At 39.6% G+C, this 18350-nt stretch overlaps 1 protein-coding gene across 10 annotated transcripts in view; it reads left to right on the top strand.

Moving 5' to 3' along the window:
* LOC138763443 (xenotropic and polytropic retrovirus receptor 1 homolog) overlaps positions 1-18350 on the top strand; it is a 379170-nt gene that overhangs the window by 317563 nt on the left and 43257 nt on the right. For all 10 annotated transcript variants that reach the window (XM_069937590.1, XM_069937587.1, XM_069937588.1 and 7 more), the window contains one exon: positions 6492-6686. In XM_069937590.1, coding sequence (XP_069793691.1) covers positions 6492-6686 — 195 coding nt within the window. The remainder of the gene's footprint in view (positions 1-6491; positions 6687-18350) is intronic.

The following is an 18350-nucleotide window of genomic DNA, read 5'->3' as shown; positions in this document are numbered from 1 at the left end:
TGGAGAGAGGGTGAAGAGGGGAAGCTGAGGAGAATCCCTCTCATTGATTATACTTCCAATTACAATTAAGGTATTTTCAATTGGAAATCTATTATAAATCCTTTAATTGTTATGGAAGACTTGAATTACCCAAATATTCACTAGCACCTCCTTTCCGCAAGAGGGATAGATGGGGTAGAATTTGTCAGGTGTGTCCAAGAAGGATTTCTGATACAGAATGTGGACGAGCCTACTAGAGGGGAGACCATTCTGGATCTAGAACTGGTAATGAACCAGTAGGGGAGCATTTCAGTGAAAGAGATCACAACTCCCTGACATTTTGTGCAGCTGTGGACAAGGATAGAAGTAGTAGAAATGGAAAAGTGGTTCTGCTTTACCATTATCTTTTTCTAAATGATTCACAATCAGATAGTGACGAATAGATCAAGAATATGGAATCAATTTAGGAATTTTTTTGATTGTAATAGTTTTTCCCTGGTAGATGACCACTTTTTCCTACCTTCTGTTATAGATGCAGGTTTTAAGGAATGGGTATAGATCAGATATTAAATATTACAAAGATTTGTTTATCTGTAAGAATTTTACTTCTTTTGAACAATTGTCAGTTAAATTTAAGCTTTCCAATAGACATTTTTTAGATATTTGCAAGTTAGACATTTTGTCCAATGTCTCCAACATTTTCCTCAAATCACAGACTCAAATATTCTTCATATATTTTTTGATTTGCAGTTTGTTCACAGTGGATAAACATCATATTATTTATAATAATTTATTGGATTTAAGACTAACCTCAATGGTTAAGATTAAAAATGATTGGGAACAGGATCTTAATATAACTTTTTCAGATGAGGACTGGCATTCACTTATAGTTTCATTAATGAATCATTATTTTGTGCTAGACATTGTTTATTACAATTTAAAGTAGTGCACAGAATACATATGTCTAAACTTAAATTATCTCATTTTTATGCAGATGTTGATCTATTGTGTGAAAGGTATAAAATTTTAGAGGCCTCACTAATCCACATGTTTTGGGAATGTCCCAAATTAGGAAGATTTGGGGGAAAAAATTTTCAATCTTTATCAACGATTTTTAAGATTAAAATAGATCCATGCCCTTTAATTGCCTTGTTTGGCTTTATGCGCGATCCGATTATATCTTTGTTTTTATCACAGGAAAAGGTTTTCTCTTTTAGTACACTGATAGTCAGACAAGGGTTTTTTTTTAAATTTTTTTAATTTTTCACACTATGAATCATACTGACCAAAATACACACAAACATTTCCCTCTTGAATATACACAGTGTCATTTTCTCCCCTTTTCCCCCCCTCCCTTCCCTCCCTCCTTCCCACTCCCCTCCCCACTCACTCAACGTTCAACATATATGATACATTAAACAATGTCATCACACACAATGAAAATAAACAAGAAATTTGTGTCTTCTACTTTTACACACTGGGCAGTTCATTTCTTCGTCTTCTCATTCTGTCATTTTAGGCGGCGGAAGTCCGCGGTAGGACTTCTCTGTTGTGTTCCATGTACAGTTCCCAAATTTGTTCGAATACTGTGATGTTATTTCTTAAATTATATGTTATTTTTTCCAATGGAATACATTTATTAATTTCTATGTACCATTGCTGTATTCTCAGGCTATCTTCTAATTTCCAGGTTGACATAATACATTTTTTTGCTACAGCTAAGGCTATCATAATAAATCTTTTTTGTGCTCCATCCAAATCAAGTCCAAGTTCTTCTTATATTACTTAGAAGAAAGATCTCTGGATTTTTTGGAATGTTGGTTTTTGTGATTTTTATTTAATACCCGGTTTAGATCTTCCCAAAACTTTTCCACTTTCTCACATGCCCAAATTGCATGTACTGTTGTTCCCGTTTCCTTCTTACAGCGAAAACATCTGTCTGATACTGTTGGGTCCCATTTATTTAACTTTTGGGGCGTGGTGTATAGCCTGTGTAACCAATTATATTGTATCATGCGTAACCTCATGTTTATTGTATTTCTCATAGTTCCGGAGCATAGCTTTTCCCATGTTTCATTCTTTATCTTTATGTTTAGATCTTGTTTCCATTTTTGTTTGGGTTTACAGCTTGTTTCCTCGTTCTCTTTTTAATGAAGTGGAAAGATGAACTTCTACAAACTCGTGGGCAGTGGCTATAGGATGTAATGGCATATTTAAGTTTGGAAAAAATTAGATAGAGCATCAAAGATAAAAAGCGACAGTTTGAAAAGATATGGGGTCCTTCATAGATTATTTTCATAGTTGGCGGTTTTAGGCTGTTGGGCTACTCCAGCGATGCTCCATCTGGGTTCTGAAGGTAGCAATCTGATCCAGTTTCATTGTTCTCTTTTTTGTCTTTTTTTTAATGTAACCTTAATTAGAGGGAGGGGTTAGATCAGTGTTAGTTCAGTTTTTAGGTTTTTTTTTCTTTGTTTCGTAATATAAGTTGTTTAATTGGAGTTTATATATAATGGTCCTAGACTTAGGCTGCGTTCTCGCACCAACCCTCTTTTCAATCTTCTTCAGCATGATGCTGAACCAAGCCATGAAAGACCTCAACAATGAAGACGCTGTTTACATCCGGTACCGCACGGATGGCAGTCTTTTCAATCTGAGGCGCCTGCAAGCTCACACCAAGACACAAGAGCAACTTGTCCGTGAACTACTCTTTGCAGACGATGCTGCTTTAGTTGCCCACTCAGAGCCAGCTCTTCAGCGCTTGACGTCCTGTTTTGCGGAAACTGCCAAAATGTTTGGCCTGGAAGTCAGCCTGAAGAAAACTGAGGTCCTCCATCAGCCAGCTCCCCACCATGACTACCAGCCCCCCCACATCTCCTTCGGGCACACAAAACTCAAAACGGTCAACCAGTTTACCTATCTCGACTGCACCATTTCATCGGATGCAAGGATCGACAACGAGATAGACAACAGACTCGCCAAGGCAAATAGCGCCTTTGGAAGACTACACAAAAGAGTCTGGAAAAACAACTAACTGAAAAACCTCACAAAGATTAGCGTATACAGAGCCGTTATCATACCCACACTCCTGTTCTGCTCCGAATCATGGGTCCTCTACCGGCATCACCTACGGCTCCTAGGACGCTTCCACCACCGTTGTCTCCGCTCCATCCTCAACATTCATTGGAGCGACTTCATCCCTAACATCGAAGTACTCGAGATGGCAGAGGCCGACAGCATCGAATCCACACTGCTGAAGATCCGACTGCGCTGGGTAGGTCACGTCTCCAGAATGGAGGACCATCGCCTTCCCAAGATCGTGTTATATGGCGAGCTCTCCACTGGCCACCATGACAGAGGTGCACCAAAGAAGAGGTACAAGGACTGCCTAAAGAAATCTCTTGGTGCCTGCCACATTGACCACCGCTGATATCGCCTCAAACCGTGCATCTTGGCGCCTCACAGTTCGGCGGACAGCAACCTCCTTTGAAGAAGACCGCAGAGCCCACCTCACTGACAAAAGACAAAGGAGGAAAAACCCAAACCCAACCAACCAATTTTCCCCTGCAACCGCTGCAACCGTGTCTGCCTGTCCCGCATCGGACTTGTCAGCCACAAACGAGCCTGCAGCTGACGTGGACATTTACCCCTCCATAAATCTTCGTCCGCGAAGCCAAGCCAAAGAAGAAAGAAGATATATAATGGTCCTAGACTTTAATATTAATTGATATTTTACCAAATGAGCAGATTGCTTATAAAGTAATTCATGTTATTTTCATTTTTAATCTTAATAATATTAATTAACAATTAATAATGAAAATGGGAAACTGTTAATTAGAACATTTTTACCAGTTATATATTATGTAAACTTTTTGATATTTCCTTCTATTATGTTAATGCAACATTATATGAACTTATTATATTAAACTCAAAAATATTTTAAAAAGAAAAGAAATGGAAAAGTGTTTAATTGGGGAAGGGCTAATTACAATCGGATTAGGTAGAAACTGGGGAGAATAAATTGGGAATAGATGTTCTTGGGGAAAACCACAGAAGTAATTTGGAGGATGCTTAGGGACCATTTGCGTGGGGTTCTGGATAAATTTGGCCCACTGGCACAAGAGCCATGAGGTCATGTTGCAGTTCTATAAAATTCTGATTAGGCCATGCTTGGAATATTGTTTTCATTTCTGGACATCTCATTACAGGAAGGTGGAATGTGTAGGCTGTGGAGAGGGTGCAGAGGATATTTCCCAGGATGATGCCTGGATTGGATAACATATCTTATGAGGCAAGGTTAATAGAGCAGGAGCTTTTCTCTTTGGAGCAAAGAAGAATGAGAGGTGACTTAATAGAGGTCTTCAAGATTATGAGAGGCATAGAAAAGGTGGACAGAAGGCAACCTTTTCCCAGGGCAAGAGTAGCAAACACCAGAGGATATCTGTACAAGGTGAGGGGAGAAAAGTTTAAGGGAGGCGACAAGGGTAATTTTTTTAACACAGAAAATAGAGGTGGTGGTGGAGGCTCATGCAATAGGAACTTTTAAAGACTTGGATGGGCACATGGATACAAGAAAAAGAGGGTTGTGGGTGTATTGTAGGGAAGGTTTGGTTTCTAAAAGTAAGCACAATTTCATGCGCCAAAGGGCCTGTTCTATGCAGTAATGTTCTATGTTTAATTTTAGTTTAAACTTTATTTAATAGCACCATGATTAAATTGCATATATCAATACTACAGTGAAGATAATGTTGGATAGAGATGCGTGGACTTTGTACTAACAGCTGTCTTCAGCTGTCAGGAGCAAGCGTTTAAGATTGGAAGAACATAGAACAGTGGTTTTCAAACTTTTTATTTCCAAGCACATACCTCCTTCAGTATTCCCTATGCCATAGGTGCTCTGTGATTAGTAAGAGATTACTTAAGGTAGTATGTGACTGAAAAGAAAACATTTGAAAATCACTGTTTTAATCATACCTAATTACTCATTACCATGCACAGTTTCATAACTCCAAAGGAAATGGGCCAATGACAATTTTTCTCAAGCAAAATATTTCAGTAACAATTGGGTCGAAAGGAGTGGTTCTCAACCTTCCTTTCCCATTCACTTACCACCTTAAATAATCCCTTACTAATCAGAGCACTTGTGATATAGGGATTACTTAAGGTGGTATGTGAGTGGAAAGAAAAATGTTTGAAAACCACTGACAGAATATTACAGCTCAATACAGGCCCTTCTGACCATGACATCGCTATGTAAACTCTACAATAATCCAATTTTTCCATTAATTGTTTTTGCATCTATATGCCTATCTAAGAAACTTTTGAATGTCTCTGTTGTACCAGCCTTCACCACCAGCCCCAGCAATGCATTTGAGGCACCCAACACTCTCAGTGTAATAAAAAAAAATCTGATCTCTGACATCTCCCTTAAACTTTCTTCCACTCACCTTAAACAGCTATTCTCTGGTATTTGCTGTTGTTGCCCCAGGAAAAGGGTACTGACTGTCCACTCTATCTATATCCTTCATATTCTTATACAGTACATTTCCGATTATCCAAAATGCTTGGGACCAGACATTTTTCAATTAACTCCTTTTTCAGATAACTGAATATTAGCTTTAAGCAGACCAGTAGCATCAGCAAAATACTTGTATTGGCCTTCGCTGATCCCTGACACCTCCCCACCGCCATCGTATGATGCTGCCCAGGAGTCCGAGGTCCCTGCTCCTGCCACTGTCACCAATCCCTGACACCTACCCACTACCATTGCTGATCCTGCCCGGTAGCCCGAGGTCCGTGCTCCTGCCCAGAGGCCGCTCTCCTTGATGATGCCGGGACAACAGAGAACCAAGAACAGTGGAGAGTAAAAAAGAAATGGAAAGGGAGAAAGACGGGAGTTCCTGGAAACAAGAACAATCTCCCCATGCGCTGCCTGACCCGTCGACTTCCTCCAATCGCTCACTGATAGCTCGAGATTCCATCCTGCTTCTCTGAGCTGGCATCCAGCCATTCAACGTCTGTCTTCCCGGCAGGTTCTGAGCTCTTATCAAACTGGTGCCAACAGAACATCAGAGCCCAACAAGAGTATGTCGGATGAAAACATTTTTTCCAACTTGTGACATCATGTTGCCACAAAATAAAGTTAAGACCATTGAGATTTTCGGTTAACTGGTTTTCAGATAATCAGAAATTCACTATATACCTCTCTTAATTAATTTCTCATCTTTGTCAACTTGCATACTTGATCAAAGAATATTTTATGAGCTCCTTCTGTGGTTGAGATCATCATTCTCTTTTCATGAAACATCTACCAATGTTTAAGAACTGAATAAAGTCATTTTCCATTTCTGACATGTTTCAGTTTGACAAATTGGACAAGCAGTTGTGACCTCTGGAAAGGAGATTGTCATTACAGGTTTTAAATATATTTGTTTAATATGATTCTGGTCAAAATGCAACAGTCCTTTGACAAAACATTGCAGTTACTTACTCTTGATCCCTTCTGCTTATTCCAGGTGATAATACATGCAACAACTACTCCTATGGAGTAAGAGCCATCATCCAATGTCTGCCAGCATGGGTGCGCTTCACCCAGTGCCTTCGCCGCTACCGAGACACCAAGAGAGCATTCCCTCATCTGGTCAATGCTGGAAAGTATTCCACCACCTTCTTTGTAGTGACCTTTGCTGCACTGTACAGTACACACAGAGGTAAGTGCCAAGAGACCAATACCCTCTCTCTTCCTCCTTCACTCTACTGATGAATCTAGCTGTCACAGTTTGGCACTGATTTTAAAATGTCATTTAGTACCATTTATAACAGTGAGAATCAAAATGTTTTGGAGAAAATGTAAACACTTGATTTGCTTCTTGGATATCTTCCTTTGTAATGTGCAGAGCCTCAAATTTCAAATGTACCACTTCTCCCTGTTCATTCAGCAGCCCCCAACTGTTAAATCTACTTTCAATGTGATGAAAACTCTTTAATTTGGTGCCTTAGGCAGATGGGATGTGTGTAGATTTTTTTCATGGTTTATCCCCTGAGATCAGGATAAGGGAGACTATGTATCAGAAGATGCCAGAAGGCATGGGTTAATTAGAATATCCTGCTGTTGTATCTGCAGAACACTGCAAGCTTGTTCATCTCTGCTGAAACACACTTTTCCCCAGGTCTTTGTTTATTTTCCTGTTGCCTGGCCAGCTGCATAATCCCCTTAGTGTTCAGCCATTCATCTGCTTTGTCTCTCTTTTTCTGTAAACTTCTCCCTTCACATTTTTCTGTGTTAATCTTTACCTGGCACTTGTCTCCCATATTCTGCCAATGTCCTCTCATTTACTATACTTCCAAGCTTTTGAAATTTTACTCTGCCCACTAGCATCTAAATCATCAATATAGATTAAAAAAAGAAACAACACCCCAGGACTGCCAGGAAGGAGTACTATCATCCTGCCTGGAAAATCAATCCCCTCTCTGCCTTTTAAGTCAATTTCCTATCCATGCTGTTATTGACCCTTCATTCCCAACGGCTTCAATTTAGCTTGCCAGCCTTTGTGTGAGAATTTGTCAAATTCCTTTCATCAGCATTCCCTTACCTCATCAAAAAATTCTGTCAGGTTGGCCATCAATAAATCATACTAACTCTCTTATTAACCCAAACTTCTCCAATTGCCTCTTTTTTATTTTGTCCAGTTATTGTTTCTAAAATTTCCCCACACCCAAGACAGTGTGAGAGATGGGAAAACTGATCTAAAATTATGAACATGAAGGAAACTAAAATTCATACATCAGTTAATGGCTGTAACCAGGATGCAGGAAAGTAGAGTCAGCACGATTAACATAAGAATCTTCTAGTCTTTGTGACAAGAGCCACCATAAGACTAAGATAAGGAGTGGTAAGGAACAATAGAATGTAGGAAGTTGAGGTAGTCTGGATCAGATAAGGGTCTCCTAGCCCTGGACAGAAGTACCAAGTCATACATATCTAATTAGCTAACCTTACACAGATTTATACATATTAAATTAGCCAACCCTAGACAGGATGAGCCAACTCTGCATACCAAGAGACTGTAGCCCCGAGAATCAGGAAGGTGTGATTAAGGACAATGACATGAAGGGACACTGACAGGATACCCCCTGGTCCTCCAAGTATACTGAAACTGCGTGTAGGCAGGAAGGATTGCCTAATGCCAAACCTCTCCAGCAGGAGGCAGAAGAATGTAAGGGGGAGGGTATTCCTATACTGAAATCAACTGTATAAAAGTTGGGTGAGCCCCAGTGTATGTGTGTATTCCCAGGGTAAGGGGAAGCACCCAACTTTGCATTGTTGTAAAATAAATGTTCTTTGTTCTCAATTTTTGTCTCGAGCAATTTCTTTAAAGGTACTTCTATTTCTAACAACAGTTTCTAGGTATGTTCCTTGAATTGAACAAATTGAATTGATCATTGTCATGTGTACCAAGATACAGTAAAAAAACTTAAACCTATCCTTGAGTATAGCAGGTAGTGCAGAATATGTCATTATGGAGAAAATATATTCCATCAAAACAGTAAAGGTACAGCATAATTTTGATTTCCTCCGATGAGAGCTCCATAGACCTATCAGCAACCGGCACGCCGCTGATGTCACTTCCACCAACAATGGCAGGAAAACCAGGCCCAGTAGTGAGAAACTGAGTCTATATAAGCAGGAAAAGAGAGTACAATAACTGCATCTAGTGTATGTTGTTTTTCCACTCTCTGCTGTAGCACCTTGCTACACCTGTAGAATTCTGGAAAAAAAAGATTTGTGGATAAAAAGATAACCTGTATCAGAGTGATGGCAAGAACAAATAATGCAGATTAGGCTGATAGGCTGAATGACTTATCCTTTGTGGTTTTTAGAAATCTATAACTTAATGCCTTCAAGATGAAATTTAATTAGGTTTGCCATTTTCCAGTCCTCTCGTACTTTCCCTGTACTTGAGGGTTTGAAGATTAAGGCATGTCTTCTGTGATCTATATCGCCAACTCCCTCGCCTGGGAAGAACTCTATTTGGACCAAATTTGTTTACTTTAGATATCACCAGTTTTTCCTTCTTATCAATTTTCACCCCTTCCATTGTTTCTTCTACTTCACCGACTATAAGATTTTGGCAGCATTCTCAACTTTGGTTAAAAACTGTTCTTGAAAGCTGCAACTTTAAGTGTTATGGCACCCATTCTTCCATCGGCAACATATCCCATCTTCTCAATTGTTATAATCAATATTGAAGACTTTTATCAATATTCTTAAATGTTGATGGGTGCTGCCATGCTCCACAGTTTTAAATTTGTAATCAAACAATTCACATGTAACTATAGTGCACATTCCAAATTTTATTCAAAGTTATTTGTACACATTTTTATTTGACTTTGTAGAATTGATGGCACTCTTTATGCATAGTTCCCTCATTTCAGAGCACCATAATGTTTGGAACATTTGACTTCACAAGTGTCTGAGTACCAAGGTATGTTTAATTGCTTCATCGGTGTAGGTATAAGAGAACTTGGTTCTAAACTTTTGAGTGCCTTTGGAGTCTGTAGTTGTCATTTTTCAACAGGAGGACCAGAGTTGTGGCAATGAAAGTCAAAGAAGCCATTATGAAGGGAGAAAACAACAGTAAAACAATAAAAGACATCACCCAAAGATTAGGATTGTCCAAACCAACAGTGTGAACATCATTAAAAAGAAAGAACAAATTGGTGAGCTCAGTAATCACAAAGGGACTGGTATTCCAAGGAAGACCTCCACAGCTGATGATAGAAGAATTCTCATCATAATGAATAAAAATTCCCAAAACATATGTCCGACAGATCAGAAACATTCTTCAGGAGGCAGATGTGGATATATCAATGACTACTGTCCACAGAGGATTTCATTGCCAGAAATACAGAGGCTACACTGCAAGATGTAAACCTCTAGCTAGCCACAGAAAGGGTGACCAGATTACAGTTTGCCAAGAAGTATTTAAAAGAGCCTGTGTAGCAGCCAGCTATCTGGGAGGCGGCCTGACACACAAAGTGGCAGTCGAACGCGGTAATCCCATAAGGCCTGTACAGATTAATGGCCTTTCTCCTCAACCAACTGCCCGCGCGGTGGGAACATAGACCTATCAGCAACCGGAACGCCGCTGATGTCACTTCCACCAACAATGGCAGGAAAACCAGGCCCAGTAGTGAGAAACTGAGTCTATATAAGCAGGAAAAGAGAGTACAATAACTGCATCTAGTGTATGTTGTTTTTCCACTCTCTGCTGTAGCACCTTGCTACACCTGTAGAATTCTGGAAAAAAAGATTTGTGGACAAATGAGACCAAGATAACCTGTATCAGAGTGATGGCAAGAACAAACTGTGGAGGCATAAAGAACTGCCCAAGATCCAGAGCATTACCACATTTGCCATGGTTTACATCTTGAAGTGTAGTCTCTGTATTTCTAATCATGAAGTTTTCTGAGGATAGGAGTTATTGACATATCCACACCTTCCGCCTGAGGATTGTTTCTGATCTGAGTTTGGGATTTTTTCTTCATTATGATGAGAATTCTTCTGTCATCAGCAGTGGGGGTCTTCCTTGATTTTCACTTATTGTGGCAGTCAGAGGTTCCCACCAGCTTCAAATGGGCATCAATCATCCCAGTTCCCAAGAAGAGTAGAGTGGGTTGCCTCAAAGACTACTGCCCAGTAGCACTAACTTCTGCTGTGAAATGCTTTGAGAGGCTGGTCATGGCTAGAATTAACACGTACGTAAGTAAAGATCTGGACCCAATGCAATTCACCTATCATCACAATTGCTCCACAGCAGATGCAATATCGCTGGCTCTCCACTCAGTTCTGGATAACCTTGAAAACAGCAATTCATACATACGGCTGCTCTTCATTGACTACAACTGCACTACCATTATTCCCTCAGTGCTGGTCAAGAAGCTACAAACACAAGGCCTCTGTACCCATCTCTGCAACTGGATCCTTGACTTTCTCATTGGAAGACCACAGTCAGTATGAATTGGAATCAACATCTCCTCCTCACTGACCATCAACATAGGTGCATCCCAAGGATGCGTGCTTAGCCCACTGCTCTACTCATTATACACCAATGACTGTGAGGCCAGACACAATTCCAATGCCATCTACAAGCTTGTCGATGACATCACAGTTGTTGGCAGAATCGCAAATAGCAATGAGTAAGCATACAGGAAGGAGAGAGATCAGCTCATTGAATGGTGTAACGTCAAATAAATCCTGATTGTGAAATACCAGTCTCTTTGTGATTACAGAGCTCTTTCCTCTTGGTGATATTCGAAACTGTTGATTTTAGTCATCCTAAGTTTTGGGTGATGTCTCTTATTCTTTTATTCTTGTTTTCCAGCCTCATAATGGCTTCTTTGACTTTCATTGGCACAACTCTAATCCTTTTATTGAAAAATAGTAACTACAGATTCCAAAGGTGATCAAAACCTTAGAAGCAAGCCTAGCTCTTATACCTGCACTAATGAAGCAATTAAACATACCTGAATAATCACAAACATCTGTGAAGCCAAATGTCCCAAAGATTGTGGTGCCCTGAATTGAGGGGACTATGTATAAAAAGTGCTGTAATTTCTACATGGTCAAACCAAAATGTATATAAATAACCTTGCATAAAATCTGGAATGTCCACTTTAATTATGTGTGAATTGCTTGATTGTAAATGTAAAACTGTGGTGCACAGGGACAAATCAAGGAAAAAAGTGTCTTTGCCCAAGCATTATGCAGGGCACTGTAGGCTGGCCCAAATTTGTGGGCAGAAGGTCCTGTACTGTGTTATAATGTTAATAAAAACACAATGCTAGAGAAGCTCAACAGGTCAAACAGTATACTTTATATAGAAAAGATAAAGTTACATAACCAACATTTCAGGCTTGAGCCCTTCATCAAAGTATGAGCAAAATGGAGGTAAGCGCCCAAACAAAATGGAGGAGGGGGAGGGACAGGGGAGGAGCACAGTCCTACAGGCAGGAGGTAATAGGTGGATGATCTGATCTGAGTTTCTGATCTGAGTTTGGGATTTTTTCTTCATTATGATGAGAATTCTTCTGTCATCAGCAGTGGGGGGTCTTCCTTGATTTTCACTTATTGTGGCAGTCAGAGGTTCCCACCAGCTTCAAATGGGCATCAATCATCCCAGTTCCCAAACAGGGAAGGAGGAATGGCTTTGTGAATGGAGAGGGAAATGGGTAGAGAGCTGGAGGAAAGGAGGCAGAGCAATGGGGAACAGGTTAGCAGAAACCGAGAACACTGATATGTCCATCCATGGCCTCATGTACTGTCAATCCAAGGACATCCGTAAATTGGAAGAGCAACACCTAATATTCTGTATGGGTACTCTCCAACTGGATGGCATTAACATCGACTTCCCTGCTTTCTGCAAACCTCCTCCCCATTCTCCCTCTTCCTCATCCAGTTCTCCATCCCCTCCTTCTGTTGGCTGGTGTATCTTCCCTCCTTTATCCACCTATTATTAACTCCTTCCTGTAGGACTGTGCTCCTCCTCCTGCACCGCCCCCACCATTTTGTACAGGTGCCTACTTATATTTTGCTTATACCTTGTTAAAGGAAGGGCTCAAGCCAAAAACATTGGCTGTATATCTTTATTTTGCTATGTTCAGTACACTGTTTGACTTGCTGAGTTTCTCCAGCATTGTGTTTTTACTTCAATCATGGTGTCTGCAGACTTTAGTGTTTTACACTTATGCTGTAATGTTTTTTGTTCTATATCCAGTGTCAAGATTCAAAAATCTTTTGTCATACATTTAAAGTAAAATAGCTTAAATTCCCTTTACTTTATATCAACAAATCTTAGTCAATTTGTACATCAACATGAACTTTTCTATCTCTCTGCCAATCCATTGAGGGAGTGTTCTTTATTTTTGGTGAATCACAGAGAATTTTTTTGGTAGAGTATTTCCAATTCAGATCTAGGTTCAGACAGTCCATATAATTGTTCATAACATTACAGGCAAGAGACATGCACCCAGTTAGTAAAGCCACTGACTGGCTTGTGCTTTTAAAGAAAAGTACATAGAAACCCAGTAAGTGCCTTCAAAACACAAATTTGATTCTTATCTTGCAAAATACAAGTTGAATTTGACATTTAATGGTCATTGATTACAATTGGATAAAAATTAAAAACTATTTGCCATGAATTTCACCCCCAGTTCCTAATGTTGTGGATTTTAAAGCCACATAAAGCATCAGATCTCTTTGTTTGTACATCTGCTTCTAACAAGCATTATTAAGCTAGTAAAATCTAAATCATGCCAAATTTGCATAAAAGTAATGATGTAAAATTTAACTAAAAGAAACCAAAAGATGAACCCTTGCAAAACAGTGAAGATGAACATGCTTTTTAAATTGAACACACTGTAACAACACCATATGAGGCAATTAACTGTCAATGGCCACATTTACCGAATGTGCAGGTTCGTGCCTATGGCTGATAAAGGTCATTAATGGAAAAATGAGTGACAGCTTTTTAGATTTCTCCAAATGAGAATGATGTAATGCATGAGTAAAAGACAACTGCCTATAAAACGAGTATCCCGCATCAGGCACAAAAGCAGCTTGTTGTTGGCCTTTGTTTTCTTTAAATTTCTTTAATCTTGAAGCTATTAAGTTATAGATTTCTAAAAACCACAAAGGATAAGTCATTCAGTCCATCAGTCTAATCTGCATAACTTGGTACAGTACAGAATGGAAACAGGCCCAATGGCTCACTGCTTCTGCAGACCAAGGCCAAATTAAACTAATCACATCTGCCTGTAATTGTCCATCTCAGCCCCATGCCTAGCTAAATGCCTCTCAAACATCAAGAAATACAGGGCTTTCAGGCCAAAATGCTCACGTGGTCCAAAAATGTCCCACCTGCCTGCATTTGGCCCACATACCGACCAAACCTTTACTATCCATGTTTCCACCTAATTGTTTCTCAAGCATTAAACTATTGTAAGTATTTCCTGTTACAAATTTGAATTACTGAGGTGGGAACTAAATAATGATGGTAATTATTTCCAGCATCTCTTGGCATTCAATGATCAAGTTCACGTTTATTGTCTGAGTGCATACATTACATTATATACAACTCTGAGATTATTATCCTGCAGGGCAGGCAGCATTTCTACTTATCGATACTATAAACTGTACTCGTTATGCATACAAAAGAGGGAACAGTAATCAAAGACAGAAATGTAAACAAATTGTGCAAATGCAGAAAAAAATAAACATTCAATAATACATAATGTACAAAGTAAGAGTTATTAAATGAGACTGATTGAGCCTGTTGTTTAGGAGTCTGATGGTGGAGGGGTAGGAACTGTGGGGATAGTTTTGCCTGTGATGTACTAGGCTAGGCTTTTGCAGGGCTTTCTGCTCAGGAGGTAGTGGCACTCTCACACCAGGCCGTGATACAGACAGTCAGCACACTTCCCACTACACATATGTAGAAGCTTGCCAAGGCTTTTGGTGTCAATACCAAACCTCTGCAAACTCCTGAGAAAGGAAAGGCACTGACATGGTTTCTTAATGATGAGATTCATGTGTTGGGTCCAGGAAAGGTCCTCTGACTCCCCGGAATTTAAATTTGTTTACCCTCTCCCCCTCTGATCCCCCAATGATCACTGAATCGTACATCTCTGCTTTTCTCTTTTTAATGACCACAATCAGCTCCTTGGTTTTGGTGCCATTGTGTGAGAAGCTGTTGTTAGAACACCATTAAGCCAAGTTTTCCATCTCCTTCCTGTGTGCTGATTCATCATCCCCTTTTTTAAGTATTTACTGATGGAAATCTTACTCTGACTTTCGGCTGTTCCGAACATCTTCAATTTTGTTGTGGTTGTTGTCATTTTTGTATTTTCTATCGACATCTCTTGATGCTGTAACACGTCATTTTCCAAATTCTATTCTGATGTACAAATTGTGTGCATTTTGGTCCATTTACTCCAGAAAAGCTATCAATAAGATGTCAAGAGTGCAGAGAAGATTTACAAGGATGTTGCAAGAACTTGAGGGGCTGAGTTACAACGAAATGTTGAATAATTTGGCACTTTATTCCCTGGAGCATCAGAGAATGAGGGGAGATTTGGCACAGGTATTAAAAAAAAATTATAAATAGAGTAAATGCAAATAAGGTTAGGTGAAATTAAAAAAAACAAGAGGACATGAGTTAAGGGTGAAAGAGAAAAACTGTAAGGAGAATATTAGGGGGAGTAAGGTGAGTGTGTAACAGGCTGCCTGGTGAAGTGGCGAATGTGGGCTCAATTTTAACATTTAAGAAACATTTCGAGAGGTACGTAGATGGGAGGGGTATAGAGGGCTATGGTCCAGTTGTAGATCAATGGGACCAGGCAAAATAATAGTTTGGCCCAGACCAGTTGGACTGAAGGGCCTGTTTCTGTGCTGCAGAGTTCTATGGTTCTAAATCCCTCTATGCTCTCATCTATTTTTAATCATGTGCCATAAAGCTGTGCAATTTTCAGAGATTTCCTTGAGCCTCTAAATCTTGTACATTTTTGATTCTTTCTTTGGCTTGGCTTCGCGGACGAAGATTTATGGAGGGGTAATGTCCACGTCAGCTGCAGGCTCGTTTGTGACTGACAAGTCCGATGCGGGACAGGCAGACACGGTTGATTAGTGACTATGCTTTTCGCCAGCTATGCTTTAAGATTTTGAATTTGCAACTTCTCTGACTATCTCCCCCTAGGATGCTGCTCAAAATTTTTCACCAAACCTTTGGTGATAAACAAGAAAACCTGTTTAGTCTAGGGCAGTACACAAAAGTGCTGGAGAAATTCAGGAAGTCACACAGCATCCAGAGGAAGTAAAAGGCAGTCAATATTTCGGGCTTGAACATACTGGGAATGTGAGTTTGCAAAGCACTTTTGTGTATTGCACCAATCATTGTATTATGTAGTGCAATGTTAAATTTTGTTTGATAGCTCTCTCATGAAGCACCTTGAGACCTTAGGTACCTTAAAATTGGCACATTAGAGTAAAGTTACAGTGTAACTTTGATCTTTGAGACTTACAACTAATATGATAAACTAAATGTGAAAAACTACAGCATGCTGTTGTGCAGAGGGACTTGGGAGTGCTTGTCCATGAATCACAAAAAGTTAGGTTGCAGGTGCAGCAGGTTATTAAGAAGGCAAATGGAATGTTGGCCTTCATCGCTAGAGCAATTGAATTCAGGAGTAGGGAGGTAATGTTGCAACTGTATAAGGTACTGGTGAGACCGCACCTGGAGTACTGTGTCCAGTTCTGGTCTCCATATTTGAGGAAGGATATACTGTTAGGTCTGCTTTGTTCATGAATGAGTGAGACAAACACCAGGCTGAGTCGAAATCAGGGTTCTTTGTTCTTTATTACCGGATTGTAACACTTGCGACCAACCATGTTAGTCGGAGAATGCATTCTGCCGTTATCAGCAAAATGGTGATTTTTTATACCCTTGGATATGTGCTTAGAACATCATCATATCATTACTTGTCCAATGACTAAAACTGTTGCTATCCTTTCCCTGCTAGCTTCCTGCCTCTCAATCCATCAATGTCTCTCTTATCTTGTAAGTACAAGGATGCATTTACATCTTGTTACAGCCCTGTACAGGGCAGGGTAACTCCTTACACATTCCCATCTCATGATGTTTTACCTTACAATACTGGCTTTGGAGACAGTCCAGAGGAGGTTTACTAGGTTGATCCCTGGGATGAAGAGGTTGACTTATGATGAAAGATTAAATTGTCTAGGATTGTTTTTGCTCGAGTTCAGAAGAATGAGAGGAGATCTTATAGAAACATATCAGATTATGAAGGGTATGGATAGGATAGATGTAGGAAGGTTTTTTGAGCTGGCCGAGGAAACTAAAATGAGAGGACACCGTCTCAAGATTCAGGGGAGTAGATTTAGGACAGAGATGAGGAAAAATAGTTTTTCCCAGAGAGTAGTGAATGTTTAGAATTCTCTAACCAGGGAAGTGGTTGAGGCTGCCTCATTAAACATATTTAAAATTCGGTTAGATAAATTTTTACATGATAGAGGAATTAGGGGATATGGGGAGAAGGCAGGTAGGTGGAGTTAGGTCATAAATTAGATCAGCCATGATCGTATTGAATGGCGGAGCAGGCTCGATGGGCCATTTTTGGCCTACTCCTGTTCCTACTTCCTATGTTCCGACGATATTTATCTTTTAAATTTAAATTTATTTTGCAGGATTAAGAAACTTACATATAATATACAAATTTACACTGGGAAGATGTACACAGGAAGAAAAGTGTCCTTAAGAAGAATATATTACATGTAGAATGTGACAATCAATGGTTTCATCAGCTTCACTGTGAAGAAAGAACTTTAGATCATGCCAATGGGTGTGCAAAGGTACATAGGGAGGGCACTGTATATAAACCTACTCCATAACAATCTAATCCTTCCTGACCTCACAACCATAACCCTCTATTTTTTGTTTTACATTCATGGGGCTATGAGCCTTTTAAATATTCTAAAACATAAATCTAAAGCTTCTTCTCACATTAGAGTCATAAAGCTCTGCAACATGCGAAAAGGCCTGACCAATATAGTGCCGTTTGTCTCTGCTTGGCCCATATCCCTCTGAACCTTTCCTATTTATAATTGATCAATACAACAACTTTTTAGTAGAAGGAAAAGAAGAATCTGTAATGTACATCCAGTGAGTATTGTTGTAGATATGCAGAACCTGAGATGAAGCACATCATCGTAATACATATGCATTTTGTCGTAATCATTCATCGGGATAGAAGGGAACAAAACAATTTTCAATAAGATGGGGGTCAGTGCATGATAGCTCTGTTGCAAAAAATTATTTGTGATTATGAAGACCATAAGATGATATAGCAACAGAAATAGACTATTTAGCTCATCAAATCTGCTCCTGTGACTTGTTTGCTTAGCACATAGATAGCTATGGTCTCCTCCCAAATTCTAGAGTGCAAATTTTTCATATAGCCCTGAAACAAGTGAGTTTTCTGCAGTTGAATAGACAAGAACAAAACTAAACACAATTCAGATTCCAATTTGTTCTTTCTGGAATGGGTATCTTGTGAAGATTTGATTGATCACAATTGTGATGCACCCCACAAATTTAAAAAAATCTTCTGATACTCTAGAGTATGAGAAGAATTTTACGTGAGTTAAGTTTGTTTGTTTTTCTCACATACCTGGAACTCCTAGAATGGTTCTTCTGCAAGCAGTCTAACCATTCATACAGCTGTGTAAATTTACATGGTATGGAAATGAGCGTTGGGTATCTGGGATCATTTCCCAGCAATAATCGAATGCCAAATCACAT

This window comes from Narcine bancroftii, chromosome 5 (assembly GCF_036971445.1).
Source record: "Narcine bancroftii isolate sNarBan1 chromosome 5, sNarBan1.hap1, whole genome shotgun sequence".
Classification (NCBI taxonomy): Eukaryota; Metazoa; Chordata; class Chondrichthyes; order Torpediniformes; family Narcinidae; genus Narcine; species Narcine bancroftii.
The sequence above is the reverse complement of the archived record's forward strand: the minus strand, read 5'-3'. Positions and strand labels throughout refer to the sequence as shown.